Raw genomic sequence first — 20,730 nt, forward strand, 5'->3', positions numbered from 1 at the left:
TGCATTCTACAAGTAGACTCTGATGGACGCTGAGGTAATTCTTGATATTATTCTTGTTATTTTCCTATTTTACCACTGTAGCTGACTTCTTTCTGGCTTGTTGCAGATGCTTTCCCATAAATTGTCCTCGCCTTGCCTAGCAAGTATCATGCAACAACGAGCTGCGAGCCCAGCAGAATCTAGTGTTGGCAGCCCTGGCCACAGCATCCATAATGGCAAGGACGGCTACGAGAACGAAAATAATCACGAGTCTGTCTCCCGTACCCTATCTCCTCAGGGTATGATTAAGCATCTACAGAGCGAGCTAGAAGATTCCCATATTCGTATTGCACGCGACACAGGGGTTATCAACAATCTGCATGAAAAGGTCACTGAGCTAGAAGAATTGGTTCAAAAGCAAAAGATCACAATCAGTAATCAGAGCAGGGCCATCTCGGATCGCAGGTCCCTGAGAAAGCAGTCGCCCATGGCAGCAGTGTTCCCTATGACTCCTCATTACCATCATCCAGTGCAGCATCTGCTATCCTGCCACCAACCGTTAGGCCACGCCACCGGTCATAGTCCCAGTCCCAGTATGGTGCCTTCGCCGTTCCATAGTCCTCAATCTAATAGGTCATTCAACTCCAACATCTTCGAGCAACCGCCTCCAAAGTTCGAACTCCCCTTGGGCGGATCGTTCCCTGCTTACACGCCAATTCTGCGAGATCCCCTGGGATTGGCAAATGTTAACAGAGATGTATTCATTCCTTTGTCTGCCGCACCTGCGCATGATTCTACTGATTTCCGCGGGGCAATGGCGGACTTCTCAACCCGTTTCCAAGAACTGATGCGGAAATCGGAGGTCTTTGGCCAGACACATGCAAACTTTCCTAATATTTTTCGAGACAGTCATTTAGAGGATCGAGTGAAGGAATACCTCATGGCTATTTCTAATCGTGCGCAGGCATCCGTTCTTCTTGGAAATGTGACCACTCGGTGCTGTCTAATCACCAAGGCAGTTAACTTCTACCTCGTAGAAGAGGTTCTCAGGATCACCGTTGTTAGAGGGTTCGATACTTCTACGGATCTGGAAATCGGACAGATTCAAAGACAGATGACCCCGGGTAAGGCTATTTTCTTCTTCTTTTTTTTTTTTTTTTCTCTTCGAGCCTTCTAACTTCTTAGCTGACAACCTTGATGGTCAATTAGATACACCACTCACCGTTCGCCATCTCATGATAATGGCAATGACAACTCACCTGGGCAGCTTGACAAAGAAACCCGGATTCGCAGATTTTTGTCATCAGAAGACCCAGAGCCATGTAGCGAAGTTATGGCAGTACATCAGGCCTCTTAGTCACAATCCTGCAAAGCAAAATAGCCAGGCTGTGATAGATTTGACTGCCATCATGTCTGAAGCACAATCACTCGCATTAGACATGCACATGGTGCCTTTGGAGTACAAATTCGATTTCCCAGAACCCGGTGAACACTTTGACCCATTGACAATGATTAATCGCGATTCTTTCATCGTTGGTGATCCACAAACCCTGAAAAGTAACGAGACCCGTGTGGGGTTGGGTATTACACCCGTCGTCAGGATCCGTAACAACTCCGAGTCACCTGGGGATATCAAGCTGATCTACTTGGGGAATGTGCTACTCAAATTGCCCCGTAAACATACGGCTTGAATATGGTATCAAGGTTCGAAAGAAGGCAGGAATACCAGGGCATAGAGCCACAATAGAGTTTAAACATGAGAGATCTCTGGGGAAGGAAGTTGCTATGTCTGGTTTTTGATCATGATGGAACTCGGATATTGATTTTCACCTTTCATCTCTGGTAACTAGGTTTGTGCCTTATGTCTTTGTCATCCATCATCTGATGCTGTTACTGAGAAGTTGTGTAAATGATCGTTAGCTTGCGAGTTACGAATATATGCGGTAGTCTTCTGGCAGAATGCCTTAACGAATGAATGGGCTGGAAGGAATCACACATTTCGGGTTCTGTCCATACAAACATGACTGCAGTGTGTCCTTTGGTGTTCTATTATAATTTAGAGTAGCTACAGTACCTACAGTGCTCTGTAGAATAACAAGAACTAAGAGTACTCTATAATTTTGTGTGGATAGCACGCATAAACACTACCCCCAATTTGGCCACTAGACCCGATTCTTTTCCTCTAGCTTAACAGGCAATTAATCGAGCCTGGTCAACATCCAATTGGGGCTGTGGTTTAGTGGTATAATGTTCCCTTAGCATGGGAGAGGTCCTGGGTTCGATTCCCAGCTGCTCCACATCTTTTTTTCTTTTTCTTTTTTTTTTTTTTTTTGGATTATCCCCGAACCACAAATGCATAGAGTAGCATCAACATGGTCTCTATTAGCATAATCCATGTCATATAAACGCCAACATGCATGCAGGTGTGTTTCCATGTCCTTCCCACCCAGCCCCCTCTTATCATCTCTTTACATAGCCATGGACAACCCATATGTATTCAAAAACACCATATGAACAAGAGCAGCCCTTGTTGCTTCTTTCCATGAACGAGGCTATGATAGGCCTCTTGGATTTGACAGTCCACAGGGCCCATGTCTTGCCTGTTGATATGCCGTATGGTGACCTACTAGTACATGCTGGGAATACAGAGTCCCAGACAAGTGCGGCTTGGCCCCGATATTCTGCGCAATTGAAGTGGCACCGCCGTCAGACATGAACCACGTTACCTGGACACGAATTGGATAGGGATTGCGAAAGGGCCAGGAAATTTGTCAAATACCCACCAGTGTCACGGCCTAGAGCGCAAACTCATAGTCTATATCGGATGATAGTTAGCAGGCGATGTACAGAGTACCCTGTAGGTACACTGTAATCTGCGAAAATGTAGGCCGCACTCCTCAACGGCAACTGGCGCAACTGACCGCGCCTCCCAACCTCAACCATAGTCTACTGCGGAACAGCCCAGGAGATGGGAAACGTATTACTGATGTCTTTCATCTAACTATTACTACCTACTGGCTCCGTCGATTTGCGGTCTCGTGCGCTAGATTCGGAGGAATGTAACGGATAAAGCATAGTGTCTGTACATACTGCACTCTAAGAGCAGGTTCTCTTCTGCTCGAGTATTGCTACTGGTATATGGTATAAATTGCCATTACCGGAACTAAGATTCAGTTGTGAGGTATGTCAAAAAGAACACTCGGAAGAAAAATAACAGAAACGTAGATAGACGTAGCATAGAGATTGTCTAAAAAGCAAAAAAAAAAAAAAAAAAAGTTGTGGAGCAGCTGGGAATCGAACCCAGGACCTCTCCCATGCTAAGGGAACATTATACCACTAAACCACAGCCCCAATTGGATGTTAAGGCAGTTAGTGATTTTACTATATTATCTTGGCCTTAGACCGACACTCCAGATCAATTCCCAGCCCTAATTACTTCGACCAATTCTTTGTTTCTACACAACAGAGTTATTTGATCTGTATTACCTTTGATCTTTTTTTTTAATATATACTGTAGATCTGCACTCTTTTCTATCTTTGTGTACACGTTTATCGTATTCGACTAGCTATTGTTGTATTGTGATTAGTTTACTCGATCGCTTTATGTGTATTTGGGTTGGTGGTGGTTATATATACTAGGCTACGCGAGAGAGTGTTATGCGGAGGACTACTAAGCATTAAGAATCCCCTGTAAACATCCCATACATAGGGTTGTATAGCCACCTACTAACTAATCATACCTGATCATGCAAATTAGACGGAGAGTCCAGAGCAAGAAGGCCTACATCCCCACCAGATCACCGGGCACCACTAATACTAGATCTATAGCATGTAACTAACTAGGTACAGTCCAACAAGCACTAGCAAGAGAGTAAACATGTATAGCTACCAGCAACCAAAGAAACGGACAATATTATATCCAGGTGTAAAAAAAAAAAACAAAACCATAAAAGATACAACCACAAGACACCATAAATATACATACCATAGAGATATCCAGCGGTCTATATTGTACCTATTGCGTGTAGTAAAACATAAAGCCGGGATATCTATGGCACCACCAAGGCTACCATAAATCCAAGGACACCAACTCAACACCTGCACTGCGAACCAAAATATTCGAAAGTACCTAGCAGATAGCCTGATATAGTTGGCTCAAAGACAGTCCATGGGTTGATATAACAGTAGACATTGAAATACCACAGCCTCTACCACGCCCGCCCAAAACCCCAGCCATAAATCGGGAGAAAAGGGAATGAATGATACTGATATCGCCACCACTCCTCATCCTTTCTTACACACCATAAAAAATGGCGGGCCAACGTGGTGCTACATGGCAAGACAGCGAGAACCACTGCTGGGACATTACAAGCCACAATGGAAGGTGCTGGTATTACAAACGACAAAGTGTTGATACCTTGACCTATTATGTATCCCTGTAGGAAGAGAGACCACCCCAGAGAGCCAAGCTATACCAGACTAGTATATACCCACTGAATAGGAAGATGCAGTCAACCGCATATTGCAGCTAGACACGGACCACAGCTCGTAACTGTGTCATACTCGACATCTACAAAGGCAACCTATCAATGGAGCCAGAGCAGGGGCCAGTATCCAACGAGAGCCCACATAAAACACCGTACTGACACCGTTGGAATCCAAGCTACACGAGGAAACTATATAAACAAGCTAAGTCACTTATCATCCTCCCTTGTCACCAGAAGCTGCCCGATTAGGCCCCGTTAGGGTTAACATACAAGAACTAGGGTAATCAATATGCGATTGTGAAACGCCCCCCCTGTAATATCTATATCTATATGCAACATATACATCATATCATACACGATTCCCAAAATCAATCCAAAAAGCCATATTTGTATCGTTGTTGCCCGTTGGTTGTTAGCTAGCCCTAATAAACAGCCGAATAAAAATATCACGTGCACCGAATATCCCACAAGTGTGTGTACACTCGAGGTGGCAACACCACCCACACAACAACTTGCGATAATGAAGCCAAAAAAACACACCCTACGGAGGGGAGGGATGCAAAAAGATGTGGAGCAGCTGGGAATCGAACCCAGGACCTCTCCCATGCTAAGGGAACATTATACCACTAAACCACAGCCCCCATTTGATATACACCCACTCCAAAGAGTGGCTCCATGAAAGGGTCAGGATATCCACCGAGATAAAATGAAACAGCAACGAATAGATGCAAAAAAAAAAGTGGAGCAGCTGGGAATCGAACCCAGGACCTCTCCCATGCTAAGGGAACATTATACCACTAAACCACAGCCCCATCTTGTTGACACCCAACTCGTAGTCGTGCATTATAGCCAAGCGGTGATGCCTATGACACCTCGTCCATCCTTCCACATATCCGAGCCCCAGACGAGAAACACAACCTGCCCAATGTGAGTCGTACATTGCGTTCTGGATGCGACACGGTTCTGCTCAAACGGTAGGATCCGGGTCAGATCGACCTCAGTGGCTTAAACTATCCACATCTCAGCGGTGAAAGTATGTAGGCGTTCCATATCATTGAACTTCTTGCGGATACGGTTGCACCGGATATTTGCAGCCCTCTGGCCCGCGCCCTGTACCTCACTGCAGACTCCAGGTAGGCGGAGAAAAAAAAATCCGGAGTACGAAGCTCAGAACAAGTCAAACGAGACGAAAAAAAACCGAAGGACTGTCTTCCATGCCAATCAATGGGATGTGCCGTCGTCGAGTTACCCTGGTGGGGAGATACGACATTATCTTCCGTCGAGACAACGAAACGGATAAATTATATCCGTTACTTGCCTATTGGGCAGAGGCGATGCAGCTCAGGTCCTGAATACGAGGCTACGTGAGTTAACTGTCCTGGATAGAACACGGGGGATGGTGTTAAAGCTCACCTCGAGTCTGTTGCGCCGGAGTTGGACGGGTTTGGATTATTCGCTCGAACATTCACCCTGTAGCGCTAACTATTGTAAGCCCTCTATTCCTCTCTTTCTTACTCCGCAACTCTTGGTAGACAAAAAAGAAATCCACTGACGGGGGATGAATGCGAGGGTGACAATTGCTGCGATAATGGCCTCGACTCCACTTCAGCGTCATGTTGCGAAAGGCTGCCTGCACATAAGTATGTGCGCCCAAAATATGCTGCAGCCCGAAAAAAAAAATAGTCTGCTATTCAGATGAAACACTCTGCGACCTTGGACTCGACTATATTAAGGGTGGTTGCTGTCGAGAAGGGTAAAATCCCATGATGGGCATTACATGAAAACCCCAAGGAGAAAGTCTATTAGAATGATAGCAAACCCAGTTAGTCTGGGTCTATATGTGTATACGGAACACGGATGCAGTGGGACTGAGTACTTCGAGTGCGGGGTGGGTATGTTGTACCTCTGGTGATAGTGCGTAATCATGCCTGAATGGATAGAGGTACTATAAGGGGCCCCTGAGCTGGTATGATTACCTATTCCATAGAGATTTTCTGTGCAAATGCGTGCTGTGATAAGTACTGAAGTGCGACCTTGATGGGCAGTGTGTATAGCACTGACGATAACTGCACCTCTAGTAGTAATTCTAGCGACAATAGACCTTGGATAAACATGTAGTGCTTTGCCAATGGCATTTCGGACCTATTTACTGATGCATGCCCACCATGGCCGACTGGCAATGTGATGCTGCTGTAAGGGGAGACCTGAGTGGGTTAGATGCCTGGAACTCATGCCATAACTAGTTTTTCTTCAGAGATTGTAGAGTGGTTCTTTGGTACTTACAGAGAAACTTTAAAGTCTACAATTCAAGGAGAAAGCAGAAGTGAATGCTTTAAAATAGTATAGTATATATTATATTGCACATTTGAAAAAGTCATCAAGGCCAGATCTCGCTATTTCAATTAGGCACCAGCTGGTTTTGATGCAGGAGGGAGAAAAAAAGCCCCTTACATTTGGTTCTGGTGTACGTGGGCCAAACAAACGGCTTCAGATAAGCCTGGACTATAATACACTTCTAATCAGAAGCACTTCAACAAATGGGGCTGTGGTTTAGTGGTATAATGTTCCCTTAGCATGGGAGAGGTCCTGGGTTCGATTCCCAGCTGCTCCACTTTTTTTTGATAAAATTTTTGATGTCCAACCCGCATTGCTTTTTTCTTCCGTGTATTTTTCATGCATTTTACTGGATTTATTCTTCTCAAGCAAGGAGGGGGATAAACGGCCCTAGCACAGTGATGCACAGTGCCTGGATACACGACAGCCGATTTGCTGTTATAAAACCCCGATACTCTTAGCCACAGCACCAACATTGTTGGGATACGTAATGGAATAAAGTTTAGTCTTTGAATCAGTCAGGATCCAGTTTCAAGGCATGTAACAGAACTGCGCATCTAAAACCAGCAGGAAGACAACTCAATACGCTAACAACCCTTGATTACTCCATGTACTGTACAGAGTACATGCATACCTAACAAGTGGTGCTGGTGAGAAACACAGGGAGGGACCCGGAACTGCCGTCGTGTTTCGCCGTCACATTTGTTGCTCGGGCCGCAAAAATCGTTATTAGATCAGCCCCCCCGCGACAAGTGAAAGACAATTTCCCAACAATTCCATTGCGAATCCTTTTCCCTCACACCGTTCTCCTTTTTTTCGATGTCGCGACCTTCATGACTCTGACTCCTTCAAAGCGAGTCACTGTCCGGGTCTGGACCCTGGCTGGCAGTTACGGTACGTTCTCCTTCCCTTCCCCCCACGGCTTCCTTATCTCCGGAGCTTGGATCGAGATTGCGATATGGGCGGCAAAGAGGCCACCTTGGACAACGGATACTGATTGTGCACCTTATCGTCTCCTAGTATCTCTTTCTTTATGCAGACGCAATTATCGTACTGGTACCCCGGTCTCCAATGAAGCGCACACGGTAAAGCGACGCGAGTTCCACGATTACTTCGTCACACACTTGCCCTCCTCCTCCCTCCATCCCGACCCTCGAGGCCCGCTCACACCTTTTCATAAACTCCCTCGATCAGCGTCAGTTCCTCATACAGGGGAGACAACACATTCCCCGGCCTCATTCCAAGCCCTGCTGGGCCGAGAAACGACTGTGGTTCGGATCCCATTGCGCAGCGCGAAGCACCATTTCGGGGCCGCAACATCCCGGGGAACCCGCCCTTCCAATGAAGATACCTACCAGGCCGGCGTGATTGATATCCCTGCCTTTGCGAAACGACCTCCTGCATCGCTGACGATCAGGCGTTCTGGTACGAGAGAAGATTCTGCACCCCGAGAAAGTAGAGGCGCAGACACCGCAAACGGGGATCCGCAAGTATTTTACTTTGGGATTTTCGATGGCCATGGTGGGTCAGAATGTAGTGCATTTTTGCAGGATACCTTGCATGAATATATTCAAGATACCGCCGCGGAGTTTGAACTCCAGTCTAGCTTGAGAAAGGATCGTGAAGATTCTGCGGGTAAAGATGGGCTCGAGCCGCCGCGTGGCGATTTACCGATTCGGCAAGGAGGTAACTCTTCGCGAATTCGAAAATTAGAGAAGACTCTGGTACAAAGCTGGCGAAGTCTTGTTGGAGGGTATTTCAGGAGATTTGTGCCGGCCCATTTCTCTCATCTTGGAAAACAAAATACCGAGAGGGAGTCCAAGTCGGGAAAGCACGACGATCACGGGGCCACTATCGAAGAGGTTTTGGAATATGCGTTTCTACGCACAGACTTGGAGTTCGTCTCAGCCCAAGCGGCAAGGCAGGATAATGAATTCGCCGATGTTGGCCATCCGGTTTACCAGGACGATATTCTCTATGGACCTGATTGCTCCCAACCGCTGAGCATCACTGGCGCAAGGCGATTCAAGGGCGGAAGCACAGCCAGTGCTGTGCTGATTTCGACCCCGACCCCGACACCATTTTGGCACCCGTCGACACCATCCAGTCTGCTTGTGTCTCATGTTGGTGACACCAGAATCCTGCTGTGTTCGACCTTGACTGGTCAAGCCATTCCCCTCACCTCCAACCATCACACGTCGTCGCCGGTGGAAGTCAACCGATTACGGCGGTACGCGGCGACCTTCGTGACTGATTCCTTTGGGGAGGAGCGCATCAGCGGGTTAGCCAACACTCGTGCCTTTGGCGACGTGCAATCCAAACGCATTGGAGTGTCAGCGGAACCCGAGATTCGCCGGATTGAGATGGCTGCTGCCGAGTACTCTTTCCTGGTCCTTATGACGGATGGTATTAGCGACTCACTTCCTGACCAGGAAGTTGTGGACATTATCAAAGAAGCCAAGACACCCGATGAAGGTGCTCGGCATGTGGTCAATTTCGCGACCGAGGTAACTAAAGAAGGCGACAATGCTACATGTTTGGTTGTCCGACTTGGAGGTTGGGAGCGACGACTAGAGGGAGGATTGGGAAGTATGGGAACCAAGGAGTCTCGAGAGTGGCGCCGACAGGAGGCCACAGATCCGCGCAGGTCACGGAGGTGAACTGAACAGTGAACTTTGTACATAATAAATCCCTAGTCTTGGGTGGACTTGAGACCTTGGGCTTATTAGCTGTTGCTATTTTCCCTACCCCGGCTGAATTGTACATACAAATATATGCTTTTTTATTTCTTTTTATAGGGAGTTAATGGTGTAACTATCCAGGAAACAGCTACTTTTATGGAAAGCTTTTTGTCCACTCTTAAAGAATCAATCCTACTTGTTGTTTCTTGTATTTCTTGCCTTGGATCAAAAATTTCATATTATTTGTCCTATATAAGTACCTATGTTACTCAAAATAATAATCTTTCCCCCTCTACGGAGATGAGCTGACGGAGCTAACAACTAACGACTTCTTACTAATGGTTCAATCAATGTTTAACCAACTATTGCCTAGACAAATTATTCTTTCTTACTTACATCTTCCCTCGTGCATTGTGTCCGCTCTCAGATCTTTATTATTGATTATCCCCGTGGTGGAAGAATCGGTACCTAGTACCTAGTAGGTCAAGGTGTTTAAGTCCCGGATTTGGTGGTATGTTCTGTACATTCATTATTACGTGTTGGATAGGCTTCCCTCCGCTTGAGATTTCTCAACACTCACTCCCATCTGCACATTGATTGCATTGTGCTTCCCTTCTTGACGAGTAAACCCTGAATTAACGAGAATCTTCCTTTTGGTATCCAGTTCTCTTTTCCGTCGTTGACCTACTACACCCCGCGTTGCCTATTCTCGACCTCGCGCGACTGGTCGCAGTGGAATCTCGCGGATAAGGTCCTCCTTTTTTTTTCCAACGACTCCTCGCTATTGCCTCAAACACCCTCGCCATTTACATTGCGATACTCGCTACTGTGTCCTGTGCTCCCGAAATAATGAGCGCCCGAACTAGAAGGCAAAAGGCCGCGTTGGCCGCTCAGTCGGAAGGAAGCGACGTATCATCCGTTGGCAATGGCACCATTCAGAAATCTCCCAAGAGAGGCAGGCCGAGCGCGACCCCAGATGTAGAGGATGGTGTGAAGGAGAATGTGTACTTGTTCGCACCTAACCTTATTGGTAAGAGGCTTTCGCGTCCCATCGAATATTATGACAAATGTCTGGTTCCAATTCTAACATCCTGGATATGGGGTAGGTTATGTACGAGTGGTTTTGACAATTGCTTCCCTTTACTACATGCCTCTTCACCCACGGACATGCTCTTTCCTTTACACTGTCTCCTGCTTGCTGGATGCCCTGGATGGGTATGCGGCGCGTTACTTCAATCAATCTACCACATTCGGTGCTGTTCTTGACATGGTGACGGATCGTTGTACCACTGCCTGTCTTCTCGTCTTTCTGAGCTCCGCCTGGCCGCGATGGGCAATCGTCTTTCAGTCGCTGATTTGCCTGGATATGGCTAGTCACTACATGCATATGTATGCTACGCTCAGCATGGGAGGTGCCGGCCATAGCCATAAGAAGGTTGATTCCGGCAGAAGCTGGATTTTGTACCAGTACTACCATAGCAGGGTTGGTTTCTCTTCTTTTCTCTGCTTGAATCTTAGTTCCAGATTTACCCCACACACTGTTTTGGGACTGTGCTGATGGCTTCTTATTCCCAACAGACTGTCCTGTTCATCTGCTGTGCTCTCAATGAGGCTTTCTTCATTGGCCTCTACTTGCTTTCTTTCTCTTCCCCCACTCTTTCTCCCTCGCTCCTCCAGTCTCCCCAGGGCGTATCGGTGGGTGGAGCTTCTGCTGAGGCGGCTTCAATGAGCGTGTTTGCGAGCCCCTGGAGTGCTGGAGCTTTGGAACTCGCCCGCGCAAACAAAATTGATAGCTCATTCCCTTGGGTGGTTACCGTAATCTCTTTCCCAGTTATGGCTTTCAAGCAGTTTGTCAACGTTGTGCAGCTCGTCAAGGCAAGCAACTGGCTCGTGGAGGGTGACCTGGCCAACCGACAGAAGGCCGCGCGCGACGCGAAGAACCGGTAATATAGGTTAATGCGATAAGGGCCGCTATTTCCAGGTTGCGTAATGAGGTGAATCTCGTCGCCTACCTTACCTTCCCATCTTCACTAGTGCTCTCAAGCTCAACATCGAGTTTCCACTAGAGAATGGACTCCGCCTCACCTTGGCAGTCTACATCTTCTTTGTGCATGGTTCTGGTGCTCTGGTCCTTTTTGTTTCGGGGGACGGCATGGAGTAACCTTGTTGCTATATTTTCTTGCTTCCAGTCTCTGGCATTGAAGCTATATGTGAAGGATAATTCGGTAATGTCTGAGTATGTCTGTTGGGAGGAACTCGTTCGGATCTGGGCGTGAATGTCTGTCGCCGTCGCTGGCCGTGTGTGTGGTCCAATGTTTGACTGATGGACTGGGGATTTCCTGCTATTCGTTCTTTCTCTTTTGCATCCTTACCTATCTTCATCTCCCACCCTTTTCTTGTTATTAAATTCTGTCCTTTCGACCTTCTCTAGTCATTTTAATTGTTGGTTTTTGTGGATTACACTCTCCATTTCTTTGTGGACATATGTTTAAATACAAACTCAACCCAATTGGATCTGGTGGTGTGGGATTCCTGATGATCCGTAGGGAACCATTCGCACTCCGGTGTCGGCGTGGGGAAAAGAAATGCAAATCCACCCCGCCGAATGACTTGTAATAACAAGGAAGCATCTTCAACTCTTCAACTCTTCAACTCTTCAACTCCAGATTCTGTATTCTTGAGGAGTACTATCATAATGCCGTCTTACAACATCGTCGTATTTGCTGGTGACCACTGTGGTCCTGAGGTGAGCTTCCACCCCCCGGGTGAACTACCATGACTCGACAGCTAACCTGTGATCATTTTTTAGGTGACCGCGGAGGCAATCAAGGTGAGCTAGACGGGGTACGCCTGTAGCTATTTAGGGACTAATCGTACGCTTGGGCTATTAGATTCTCCGTGTGATCGAGAAGCGCCGTGATGATATCACCTTCAACCTCCAGGATCACTTGCTCGGTGGTGTAAGGCCTCGCTTTCTTTCTCTAATTTCTTCTTTAGTAGTTGAAGAATAACAACTGACAAGTTGTGTCTTCTAGGCATCAATTGACGCCACAGGCTCCCCGCTCACCGACGAAGCCCTCGAAGCCGCAAAGAACGCCGATGCAGTTTTCCTCGGCGCTATCGGCGGACCTGTACGTGACAGACATGTCTCCTGGGCCAAACCTACAGTCTTGGAAGTTTTTACGACTAATACGAGGAACAATAGGAATGGGGAACGGGGTCTGTCCGCCCTGAGCAGGGAATCCTCAAGCTCCGTAAGGAGATGGGAACCTTTGCCAACCTCCGCCCATGCAACTTCGCTGCTCCATCCCTAGTGGACAGCTCTCCTCTCCGGCCCGAAGTCTGCCGCGGCGTCGACTTTAACATTATCCGCGAATTGACCGGGGGTATCTACTTCGGTGACCGTAAGGAAGATGATGGCAGTGGCTTCGCCCTCGACACCGAGCCCTACTCTCGCGCGGAGATCGAGCGCATCACTCGCCTTGGTGCCCACCTCGCCCTGCAGCACAACCCCCCTCTCCCCGTGTGGTCGTTGGACAAGGCCAATGTCCTCGCCACCAGCCGTCTGTGGCGTAAGGTTGTCACGGAGGTCATGTCTAAGGAGTTCCCCCAGCTGAAGGTCGAGCACCAGCTGATCGACTCCGCTGCCATGATCATGGTCAAGGACCCTCGCAAGCTCAACGGTATCGTCATCACCAGCAACTTGTTCGGTGATATCATCTCCGATGAGGCTAGCGTGATCCCCGGCTCTCTGGGTCTCCTACCTAGTGCCAGTCTGAGCAGCATTCCCGATGGAAAGTCTAAGGTTAACGGTATCTACGAGCCTATCCACGGTATGTCCTCTTCTTTCTCCTGATTTACTCTCTCTTTGCATATATATATATATATATATTTATATCTATTCAGGATCTGCTCCCGATATTTCCGGAAAGGGAATCGTCAACCCTGTCGCCGCCATCCTTTCCGTGTCGCTGATGATGCAGTACTCCTTTGCTCGCTTCGAGGATGCCCGGGCTATTGAGACTGCTGTGCGCAACGTGATCGAGTCTGGCGTGCGCACTGGCGACATTGGCGGCAAGGCTTCTACCAAGGAGGTTGGCGATGCCGTTGCTGCCGAGCTGGAGAAGCTTCTGCAGTAGATTTGGTGTTTTTCGGGATATAATGGAAAGAAACAAAACAATCGAAAAGAGCGGGGGAAAAGCATGGATATGGCATGGGATTGATTGCATATGCCAGATGAGATATATGAACTATTTGCATAGATTTACCCTAAATAGGATGCAATTTTATTCTTAATAATAATTTTTTTTTTTGTCAGTTCGTTTGCTCCCTCTCTGAGATGTTGGCTGGAATAATCAAAGTTCATCTTGTGTACTGTATTGTTTGTTATATAGTACTCATAACCCATGGGTATCTCAAACTGAGTGCCGACTACCACCCCATCTACAGATGCAAGTGAATAACGCAAGAAAAAAAAAAAAAAAAGGTAAGAAAAGAGTCCACACCATGTAACACCCGATCTCATCCTCCCAACTCCTAAAGTGGCATTAAAAAAGGTAGTAAAAAAAAAAAAAAAAAAAAAAAAAAGAAGAGAAACAGGGGAGAAACCTGTGGAGCACAGGTGTCTTAACTGATAGAATCATGGATTACCGAATAACTGGATCTCCCATCCAATCCGGCTCTTCCAACCCAACCACTTTCTTCCCTCTCTCTTCATCCCCAGCACCCTCTCCGCGCCCGTCAATACCATCGTCGTTGGCGCCGCGAAGGGACTTCCGTACGCTTTGTCGGCGGATTCGACCGTCCGCAGACGCAGAAGGAGCATTCCCGATACGCCGACGGTCATCATCTCGCGCAAATACCTGGAACCCACGCACGTGAGTATCCTTGCCGTTTTGATGGTTCTCCATGACGCGCATCTGAATCACCATGGCTTTCAGCACGCTCCCCGCGTACGGATCATCGTCGCTGTCGTCGTCTACATCGTAGCCCTCTCCGAGAGCACCGCGACCTTCCTCGAACCTTCGAACAGAACCATCTTGATTTTCCGAATCAGAGAAGAGTGAGTCATCCACCCAGATAGCTGTTGCAGAGCTCCTCCTCCCGCTCCCTTTGCCCTTCCCCTTCCCCTTCCCATTATCCCTAGCAGCTGCATGGCGAAACGACTTGCGTGCTCGACGATGCCTGCTCCTTTTCCGCACCCATCCCCCATTCTGCCCGCCCACACCTTCAAGCGGCACATCGACCCAGCCGCAGGGACCCTCGCCTTCCCAGGTGGCGAACTCAACGAGATCGTTCCCGCCCATGCCCGCGAGAAAGGCCATCTTCGTAGGCGTGTAGCTCTCATCGAGCCCGAAATCAAGATAAACTCTTATCTTGACGACAGCAACGAGCTTGAAAAAGTGCAGTGTGAGCGTATGCGGCTGCGGCCCGTCGGATTGCCAGTACTGCAGGTGATCTGGGTTTCGGAGGGCGGCGACACCGCATCCCGGTTTATGAGTTGAGACGGTCCAGGAGGCGAGCGAGGAGATCTCGCGGAGGTCTCCGGGGAGTGGACTGGGGGATGTATCTATACAATTATTAACGAACGTGGTTAGGTTTGATGATGTCAATACATTTAATTCGGATCATAATATACGTACCTCCTTGATCCTGCATAAGCTCATCCTCATCCTCATCCCCCCCATCGACCTCATCGCCCACCATGCCCTCCATGTCCTCTTCTGAAAAATCGACTTCGTTCCCCGTTTCCGCATGTAGACTCAACGGCTCATGATCTGTCTCTGCACCATTCAACCCCTCGAGATCCTCATCGAGATCTTCGTCGTCATCGTCATCATCTAACGGGCTATCATCCTCATCCTCATCCTCATCCTCAATCATAGATCCCCGATGCGGGGGTCGACCCGCGACTCCCCGACCAAATAACGAAAAGAGAGCCGCCTGCGCCGCCGGGTTGGCCGAGGGGTCGAGTGGGCCTGACGAGGGATGAAGCTGCGGGATAGCTCTCGAAGGAGGTGTATGGAATTGCGATTGAGCGGGGATATGGGTTAGTCCTGTTCTGTTGGCGCGCGGTTGTGGAGAGTCGTCGGAGGGAGGCTCCGGGGCAGCGGGGTGTCGGCGGAGGAGATGGCGAGGCATTGTGTTTTTGTATTTCTGTTGGCGGGGGGAGGTGGTGTTTTGTTGTTTTGGGCAGTGTAGAGGAGATATTCAATTAGTTGGCGTAGGGGGGTCCATTATCCTTTGTCCTCTCCTGTGTGTATGTTGTGTTGATGGGTCTCTCGGTCTCTCTCCCTCTATTCGAAGCTCTTTTCTTTTGGCGCGCGCGGGGGATTCCGCATCACGTGCTTTGATATATACAGAACGAGGAAAGCAAATTGGACCAAAAAAAAACAAAACAAAAAAAACAAAAAACACAGGGGTAATGGAATTATGTCTAGAATAAAAGTGGTACATACAACCGAATTAACGTATGATACATTGTTGCCAAGCTGTTGAGCTGGAGGGAATACCGCAAATGAGAGCGCAGAGCGCAAACAAAAAATGCGACGGGGTTAAAGGCTCCGTAGAGCGCAAAGGCCTCTCTCTCTCTCTTATTCCTTAATATCCACGTATCCAAGTTTCTGACCCATCTGGATGCGTTGGCCCTTTTCGATGGTCCAGTTCCAGCCGCCTTCCCGGTGGCCATCTTCCCATCCGGCATCAAATGACTTGCGGGTGCCCATAGGCGCCTCAAATACGAGGACGATCGAGCTTCCAAGCTGGAATCCGCCCATTTCTTCGCCTCGTTGGAGGGGATGGCCCCGCAGGGTTCGGCTTGCATGGAGATAAGTTGCCTCAGCGAAGCCAGGGTACTGTTCTCCTCGTTTGGCGGCTTCTGCGGCAGCCAGGTCCGCCGCCGTGTCCGTCAACAAACTGTTGGTGCGTAGCTCGGAGTCGAAGTTAATCTTGATAGAGCCGACGTTGGTCGCACCAACGGGGGTATAGCTGAAGAACCCCCATCGCCAGCGGCCTAACAGGACAACGCGTTCGTTGAGTGTGAAGAGACCAGGTAGGTGACGTTGCAAGTAAGGAGATACAGAGAAAAGCTCGCCTGCAAAGTGACGGCGGCTTTCGACGACCCAGGGGACGGGGGAATGGAATCGGTGATAATCACCGGGGGCGAGGTAGATAACTACATAGTAGAGCGCATTATTCGATGTAGGCTTTGGCGCATACCATGGGGTACCGTCTCCACGAGCTAGATCCTCTTGGACTTGGGCTTCGGATCCCGGCTTTGACGCGGTAGATGCGTCCAGGGACATCGATCGTTTCCGTAGCCCATCCTGCTCACCGGCAAATAATGTAGGTAGTGTGTAAGAGATACCATTAACCCTGGCAAACTCTTCGTGGGATGACATGTTTTCAGCATCTTTTTGTGATGGCTCTGATTGATGATCCATAAACTTTTTGGAGTGGTCTGCATGAGTTGGAGTGGCGGAACCCAAAAGAGCGTCCAGGCTGTAGGTGACTCCTTTGACTTGCTCCACCTCCCCTCGTTCAATGAGACCGAATTGGAGGACACGGCCATCGGAGGGAGCGAGCAGACCATGTGGATCAGGGTCCAAAGGACGGACACCGGGTTTTAGTTTGCGGTAGAAGAAGGCAGAGAGGTTTGGGTAGGTGTGAAGATCGGGTTCGGCAACTTCATCTAGGTTGACGCCAAAGGCCCATGAGTAAAGTTTGAATCCGGGCACACGAAGATAGTAAGGCAATTCTATCTCATTAAAACGGCCCCATAACCGGGACATTGCCTTCAACGGCAGAGTGGACATGATTTGGACCTGCCATGGCCCGCTGAGTCGAAATTTGGGACGGGGAGGAGGTTTGGCAAAATCAAAGGATTCCCCCGAAGCCTCCCTCTCTAATCGTTCTCTTTCGGCCCGCTGGGACTTGTAGAAATGCAGGACACCCAGTAGACCAATTCCAAGTCCGACCGGAATCGGATACCATTCAACCTTGGTATTTCTTAGGGCGAAGCGAAGTCGAGACCCGAACGAGGCTCTAGGAGATTGATTCTGATTGTGGCCCCAAAACTTGGAGAAATATCTGGTTCCGGCTCTACGCCGCTCGGTAGTCCCGAAAGACACCATATCTATCGATGCAACGCTTTCTCTCTTCAAAATGCGAGTGAGGTTCCGACGAAAAGGAACTGGACGGCTGGAGAGGCACAAGGCCATAGTGCGGAATCACACCATGAAGGTCATCCCCGTGGTGGTGGGGAAATAGGACGAATAACAAGCAGAGAAGAGCCCCTGATGTGTTTGAGGAGGAGGTTTATTTCATGTGAAAAAGTGATGCCGATTTAGGGGAGAAATGATGTTTTGGACGGCGCTCACCGCCTGGCAGAATTCCCGCTCTAGAACCAACTTCCGCACTGGGGAATCCACTTTCTCCATCGTTCTTCCCATCAATACTCGACGGTCGTCTATTTACTGGGGGCTTTCAGTCCTGCATTGGATCAGGCATCGATGCTTGCAGGATCGGAGATTTTGATATTTGTGATTTAAGGGTTGGTCGTGGTACTGGTGGGCTGATCCTTGTCCTTTCCCGAAAGGACACCGTCGTCATATACAATTGCGCGGAGTATATTATCCCATCGACGAACCACGCGTTGTTTAATTTTGCGCACTGTTTTTGGCCTTTGGCTGATCTCATTGACTTTTTATCACGGGGGACCCCCTTCTATTCATGTTTCTTTGATCGAACTCTTGGACATCTTCAAAGATGACTACCGCCCAGATGCCGCTGGAGTCAGCGAACAGCCCGCAGAGCCTTGTCCTGCATGTGCTGTGTCCGTCCATACCACAGCCCAATCGATTCACTCTCAGAGACCTTCCTTTGTCCACCACTGTTGGAAATCTCAAAGCACGTCTTTCCCAATCTATCCCGACTCGACCTCCTCCGGAAAGCCAGAGGTTATTCTATCTGGGGAAGCCGCTTGTGAATGATGACTTGACGTTGCAGGCGGTCTTGGACTTGGCGAATGTAAGTAAATTACTTCTCAGATCGGACTCTGGAACTAATAATTGTGTTTGTTAAGGGCTTGGAATTCTCTATGCATCTTGTATTACCGCCAGCCCCTCCATCTCTAGCTCCTACCTCGACAAAGCCTTCTACCGAATGTGCTCCCTTGCCACAGAATCCTCTGTACACTAGCCATTTTGCGGCGAACTCCGTGGTCCAGGGCCAGCAATTGAGATACCGGGGTCCTGCGCCCTTGAGTGAAGCAGATATTGGGATGGCTCTGCGCCGAAATGTCGATACCCTCCGCCGCCAACTTGACATGCAAGAACAGAACGGATCCTCAGCTCAACCCTCCTCACACGATGCGACAACGGGAATCCCTTCGAATGTACAGACCAATAATCCCGTGTCACCGCTATCCCAAACCTCATGGCAGCGAATGGCATCCAGCCTCCCTCCCTCGTCGCCTTTTATGCTAGGCTCATCAGCGCCAATGACATCGACTACAGCACCTTTTGCAATGTCGTCAAGTTTGGGGTCTAGCATCCGAAATCCCAACGCGGGGTCTTTACCTGCTGAAGAAGTTCGGGCGCGACTGCAACTGCTGCGCCAGCATATCACCTCAGCAGAAGAACAGCTGAGCCGTGGAATCGCCCCTCCCATGGATCATATCATTCTACTACGAACACAACTATTTAGTCTGCTTGACGATCAGTATCGAAAACCGTTGGCTGAGCGCGACGGATCAATAGAAACATTGCTCACCCGGGTATTCAACCTCTACACTCGCTCCGATCAACTTCGAGCCACCCACTCTAGGTTCCCCACATTGCAGGCTGGCTCCGCTGGGCCTCAGAACCAGGCGCAGGGGGCAGCTTCTTTGTATTTGCTCTCCTCTCCAAGCGGGTACCAGGCTCTAGTGACATCTTCAAATGTAGCGGATGCCATGCGCGGCGCACTCGGTACTGGGCAAATCCCTGGAACGGTCTTCCCCAATAGCGGTGTTCAACAACCCAATGGACAGCCCAATGGCGAGGCAGCCGTATTGGAAAATGTGGTTCGCCAAGCCGTACTCAACCAGCAGCCTGAGGAGGATGGTCAGCTGGGATTAGCACGGAATATCAGACGGCTATGGCTCTTTGTACGGTTGTATTTCTTCTGCTACATGTTCAGTGAACCGGGAACCTGGACGCGAATTGTCTATGTGGGGTTGGCCTTACTGGCCGCTGTGCTTTCGGAGACTAGCATTCCGCGACAGCTATACGAGATGATTCTAGCCCCAGTGCAGCGACATCTTGAAGGCTTGGTGCATTTCAACCCTGAACATCTTGGCCCTCCTCGCCCGCAGGGTACAGAAGCTGCCGGCAGCGAAGGCACTCCCAACCAGCCAGCTGGACTGCGAGATGGCCGCGGAGCGAATGTTGGCGGGGTTCGCCATAACCTAAGAAGAGTCGAGCGGTCTGTGGCTCTTTTCATTGCCAGTTTGGTGCCTGGTGTTGGCGAGAGGCATATTGAAGTGCGCAATGCAGCGGAGGCGGCACGGAATGCGGAGCGGGCTCGAGAGGAGGAAGAACGACGTCGACAGCAGGAAGCAGTAGCTACGGAGGAGCATACACGGCAGGAAGACAATGCTACTACTAATCGTCCAGAGGCGAATGAGCAAAACAACACAGAGCATGAACCCCATACCACGATACCCCAGGTGGATAACAATTGAAGTCCTCCTCCTTTATGTTCGATGTGGATCCGCTCTTCGCTTGCCTTTCTTCTCTGTATCCCTGGGGCGTAAGAATTTAGCGCTGGTAATGAGTACCTGGTTTAACAACTACATAAATGTAAATAGCATATGGCATTATTAACAAAACCAGTCTTATCACAAGGTATATATATATATATATATATATATCTATAACCTGTATATGTAGAATGCATACTCACTCGTCCCGTGAACCGCTTCACAACTTGGTTGCCACCCTTTCCCCTCCCTCAACCCCCTCCTCCAACTGAGACGCCATAGGCCCCGTATCAAACGACTCCTCCCCACTAAAATGCCACCCTCGCTCCGCACCACCACTCAAGAAGCTGCAATCCCCATTAACAACACAATCCCAGCCCCCTGCAACCCCCTTCCCCCCCTGCCACACCGGCACCCCCCGAAACCCATCCCGAACCACTCTCGTCCCGGGCGCCAACAGCCCCTGTCTCCCATCCCCATCCCCATCCCCATCGCCATCGCCATCGCC

At 49.1% G+C, this 20,730-nt stretch overlaps 9 protein-coding genes and 5 non-coding genes across 14 annotated transcripts; 8 read left to right on the plus strand and 6 right to left on the minus strand.

Annotated features, from left to right (window-relative positions):
* Positions 1-55: 55 nt before the first annotated feature.
* On the plus strand, positions 56-1,886 carry P175DRAFT_0453933 (uncharacterized protein). Its single transcript, XM_040894557.1, has 2 exons — positions 56-1,103; positions 1,189-1,886. Exons 1-2 carry the CDS (start codon positions 107-109, stop codon positions 1,668-1,670), a joined length of 1,479 nt encoding a protein of 492 aa, XP_040754271.1. The 5' UTR covers positions 56-106; the 3' UTR covers positions 1,671-1,886.
* Positions 1,887-2,204: 318 nt separating this feature from the next.
* On the plus strand, positions 2,205-2,276 carry P175DRAFT_0t26. Its single transcript has one exon. It is a non-coding gene; the product is annotated as a tRNA-Ala (tRNA).
* A 982-nt stretch (positions 2,277-3,258) lies between these two features.
* On the minus strand, positions 3,259-3,330 carry P175DRAFT_0t41. Its single transcript has one exon. It is a non-coding gene; the product is annotated as a tRNA-Ala (tRNA).
* A 1,359-nt stretch (positions 3,331-4,689) lies between these two features.
* Positions 4,690-5,158, minus strand: P175DRAFT_0149011 (uncharacterized protein). The gene has a single exon (XM_040892443.1). The coding sequence runs from the start codon at positions 5,070-5,072 to the stop codon at positions 4,728-4,730; it is 345 nt and encodes a 114-aa protein (XP_040754272.1). The 5' UTR covers positions 5,073-5,158; the 3' UTR covers positions 4,690-4,727.
* Positions 5,036-5,107, minus strand: P175DRAFT_0t40. Its single transcript has one exon. It is a non-coding gene; the product is annotated as a tRNA-Ala (tRNA).
* Positions 5,159-5,206: 48 nt separating the features above from the next.
* On the minus strand, positions 5,207-5,278 carry P175DRAFT_0t39. Its single transcript has one exon. It is a non-coding gene; the product is annotated as a tRNA-Ala (tRNA).
* Positions 5,279-7,005: 1,727 nt separating this feature from the next.
* Positions 7,006-7,077, plus strand: P175DRAFT_0t27. The gene has a single exon. It is a non-coding gene; the product is annotated as a tRNA-Ala (tRNA).
* A 501-nt stretch (positions 7,078-7,578) lies between these two features.
* P175DRAFT_0499422 (PP2C family serine/threonine-protein phosphatase) lies at positions 7,579-9,651 on the plus strand. Its single transcript, XM_040896735.1, has 2 exons — positions 7,579-7,694; positions 7,821-9,651. Exons 1-2 carry the CDS (start codon positions 7,634-7,636, stop codon positions 9,458-9,460), a joined length of 1,701 nt encoding a protein of 566 aa, XP_040754273.1. The 5' UTR covers positions 7,579-7,633; the 3' UTR covers positions 9,461-9,651.
* Positions 9,652-10,222: 571 nt separating this feature from the next.
* P175DRAFT_0149093 (CDP-diacylglycerol--inositol 3-phosphatidyltransferase) lies at positions 10,223-11,656 on the plus strand. Its single transcript, XM_040892444.1, has 3 exons — positions 10,223-10,511; positions 10,588-10,964; positions 11,060-11,656. Exons 1-3 carry the CDS (start codon positions 10,331-10,333, stop codon positions 11,426-11,428), a joined length of 927 nt encoding a protein of 308 aa, XP_040754274.1. The 5' UTR covers positions 10,223-10,330; the 3' UTR covers positions 11,429-11,656.
* On the plus strand, positions 11,416-11,820 carry P175DRAFT_0149108 (uncharacterized protein). Its single transcript, XM_040892445.1, has one exon. The coding sequence runs from the start codon at positions 11,551-11,553 to the stop codon at positions 11,755-11,757; it is 207 nt and encodes a 68-aa protein (XP_040754275.1). The 5' UTR covers positions 11,416-11,550; the 3' UTR covers positions 11,758-11,820.
* A 296-nt stretch (positions 11,821-12,116) lies between these two features.
* Positions 12,117-13,758, plus strand: leu2A (3-isopropylmalate dehydrogenase LEU2). The gene is made up of 6 exons (XM_040896736.1): positions 12,117-12,227; positions 12,291-12,311; positions 12,373-12,441; positions 12,517-12,612; positions 12,687-13,314; positions 13,388-13,758. The coding sequence occupies exons 1-6, from the start codon at positions 12,177-12,179 to the stop codon at positions 13,618-13,620; spliced, it is 1,098 nt and encodes a 365-aa protein (XP_040754276.1). The 5' UTR covers positions 12,117-12,176; the 3' UTR covers positions 13,621-13,758.
* A 286-nt stretch (positions 13,759-14,044) lies between these two features.
* Positions 14,045-15,749, minus strand: P175DRAFT_0474488 (anaphase promoting complex subunit DOC1). The gene is made up of 2 exons (XM_040895206.1): positions 15,124-15,749; positions 14,045-15,050 (listed from the first exon to the last, which is right to left on the minus strand). Exons 1-2 carry the CDS (start codon positions 15,620-15,622, stop codon positions 14,128-14,130), a joined length of 1,422 nt encoding a protein of 473 aa, XP_040754277.1. The 5' UTR covers positions 15,623-15,749; the 3' UTR covers positions 14,045-14,127.
* Positions 15,750-15,899: 150 nt separating this feature from the next.
* P175DRAFT_0499429 (phosphatidylserine decarboxylase 1) lies at positions 15,900-17,775 on the minus strand. Its single transcript, XM_040896737.1, has one exon. It carries the CDS (start codon positions 17,698-17,700, stop codon positions 16,075-16,077), a length of 1,626 nt encoding a protein of 541 aa, XP_040754278.1. The 5' UTR covers positions 17,701-17,775; the 3' UTR covers positions 15,900-16,074.
* A 156-nt stretch (positions 17,776-17,931) lies between these two features.
* P175DRAFT_0474493 (uncharacterized protein) lies at positions 17,932-20,426 on the plus strand. The gene is made up of 2 exons (XM_040895207.1): positions 17,932-18,508; positions 18,564-20,426. The coding sequence occupies exons 1-2, from the start codon at positions 18,248-18,250 to the stop codon at positions 20,202-20,204; spliced, it is 1,902 nt and encodes a 633-aa protein (XP_040754279.1). The 5' UTR covers positions 17,932-18,247; the 3' UTR covers positions 20,205-20,426.
* The last annotated feature ends 304 nt before the right edge of the window (positions 20,427-20,730 follow it).

Source organism: Aspergillus ochraceoroseus (assembly GCF_002846915.1).
Source record: "Aspergillus ochraceoroseus IBT 24754 chromosome Unknown P175scaffold_2, whole genome shotgun sequence".
Taxonomy (NCBI): Eukaryota; Fungi; Ascomycota; class Eurotiomycetes; order Eurotiales; family Aspergillaceae; genus Aspergillus; species Aspergillus ochraceoroseus.

Coding starts and splice junctions, on each gene's coding strand:
- P175DRAFT_0499422 (XM_040896735.1), top strand. CDS start 7,634: ATGACTCTGACTCCTTCAAAGCGAGTCACTGTCCGGGTCTGGACCCTG. Junction 7,695..7,820: donor GACCCTGGCTGGCAGTTACG/GTACGTTCTCCT, acceptor ATCGTCTCCTAG/TATCTCTTTCTTTATGCAGA.
- P175DRAFT_0453933 (XM_040894557.1), top strand. CDS start 107: ATGCTTTCCCATAAATTGTCCTCGCCTTGCCTAGCAAGTATCATGCAA. Junction 1,104..1,188: donor TCAAAGACAGATGACCCCGG/GTAAGGCTATTT, acceptor ATGGTCAATTAG/ATACACCACTCACCGTTCGC.
- P175DRAFT_0474493 (XM_040895207.1), top strand. CDS start 18,248: ATGACTACCGCCCAGATGCCGCTGGAGTCAGCGAACAGCCCGCAGAGC. Junction 18,509..18,563: donor CGGTCTTGGACTTGGCGAAT/GTAAGTAAATTA, acceptor GTGTTTGTTAAG/GGCTTGGAATTCTCTATGCA.
- P175DRAFT_0149011 (XM_040892443.1), bottom strand. CDS start 5,072: ATGGGAGAGGTCCTGGGTTCGATTCCCAGCTGCTCCACATCTTTTTGC.
- P175DRAFT_0474488 (XM_040895206.1), bottom strand. CDS start 15,622: ATGCCTCGCCATCTCCTCCGCCGACACCCCGCTGCCCCGGAGCCTCCC. Junction 15,051..15,123: donor GCTTATGCAGGATCAAGGAG/GTACGTATATTA, acceptor ATAATTGTATAG/ATACATCCCCCAGTCCACTC.
- P175DRAFT_0499429 (XM_040896737.1), bottom strand. CDS start 17,700: ATGGCCTTGTGCCTCTCCAGCCGTCCAGTTCCTTTTCGTCGGAACCTC.
- leu2A (XM_040896736.1), top strand. CDS start 12,177: ATGCCGTCTTACAACATCGTCGTATTTGCTGGTGACCACTGTGGTCCT. Junction 12,228..12,290: donor GTGACCACTGTGGTCCTGAG/GTGAGCTTCCAC, acceptor ATCATTTTTTAG/GTGACCGCGGAGGCAATCAA. Junction 12,442..12,516: donor AGGATCACTTGCTCGGTGGT/GTAAGGCCTCGC, acceptor TGTGTCTTCTAG/GCATCAATTGACGCCACAGG.
- P175DRAFT_0149108 (XM_040892445.1), top strand. CDS start 11,551: ATGGACTCCGCCTCACCTTGGCAGTCTACATCTTCTTTGTGCATGGTT.
- P175DRAFT_0149093 (XM_040892444.1), top strand. CDS start 10,331: ATGAGCGCCCGAACTAGAAGGCAAAAGGCCGCGTTGGCCGCTCAGTCG. Junction 10,512..10,587: donor GTTCGCACCTAACCTTATTG/GTAAGAGGCTTT, acceptor GATATGGGGTAG/GTTATGTACGAGTGGTTTTG. Junction 10,965..11,059: donor ACCAGTACTACCATAGCAGG/GTTGGTTTCTCT, acceptor TATTCCCAACAG/ACTGTCCTGTTCATCTGCTG.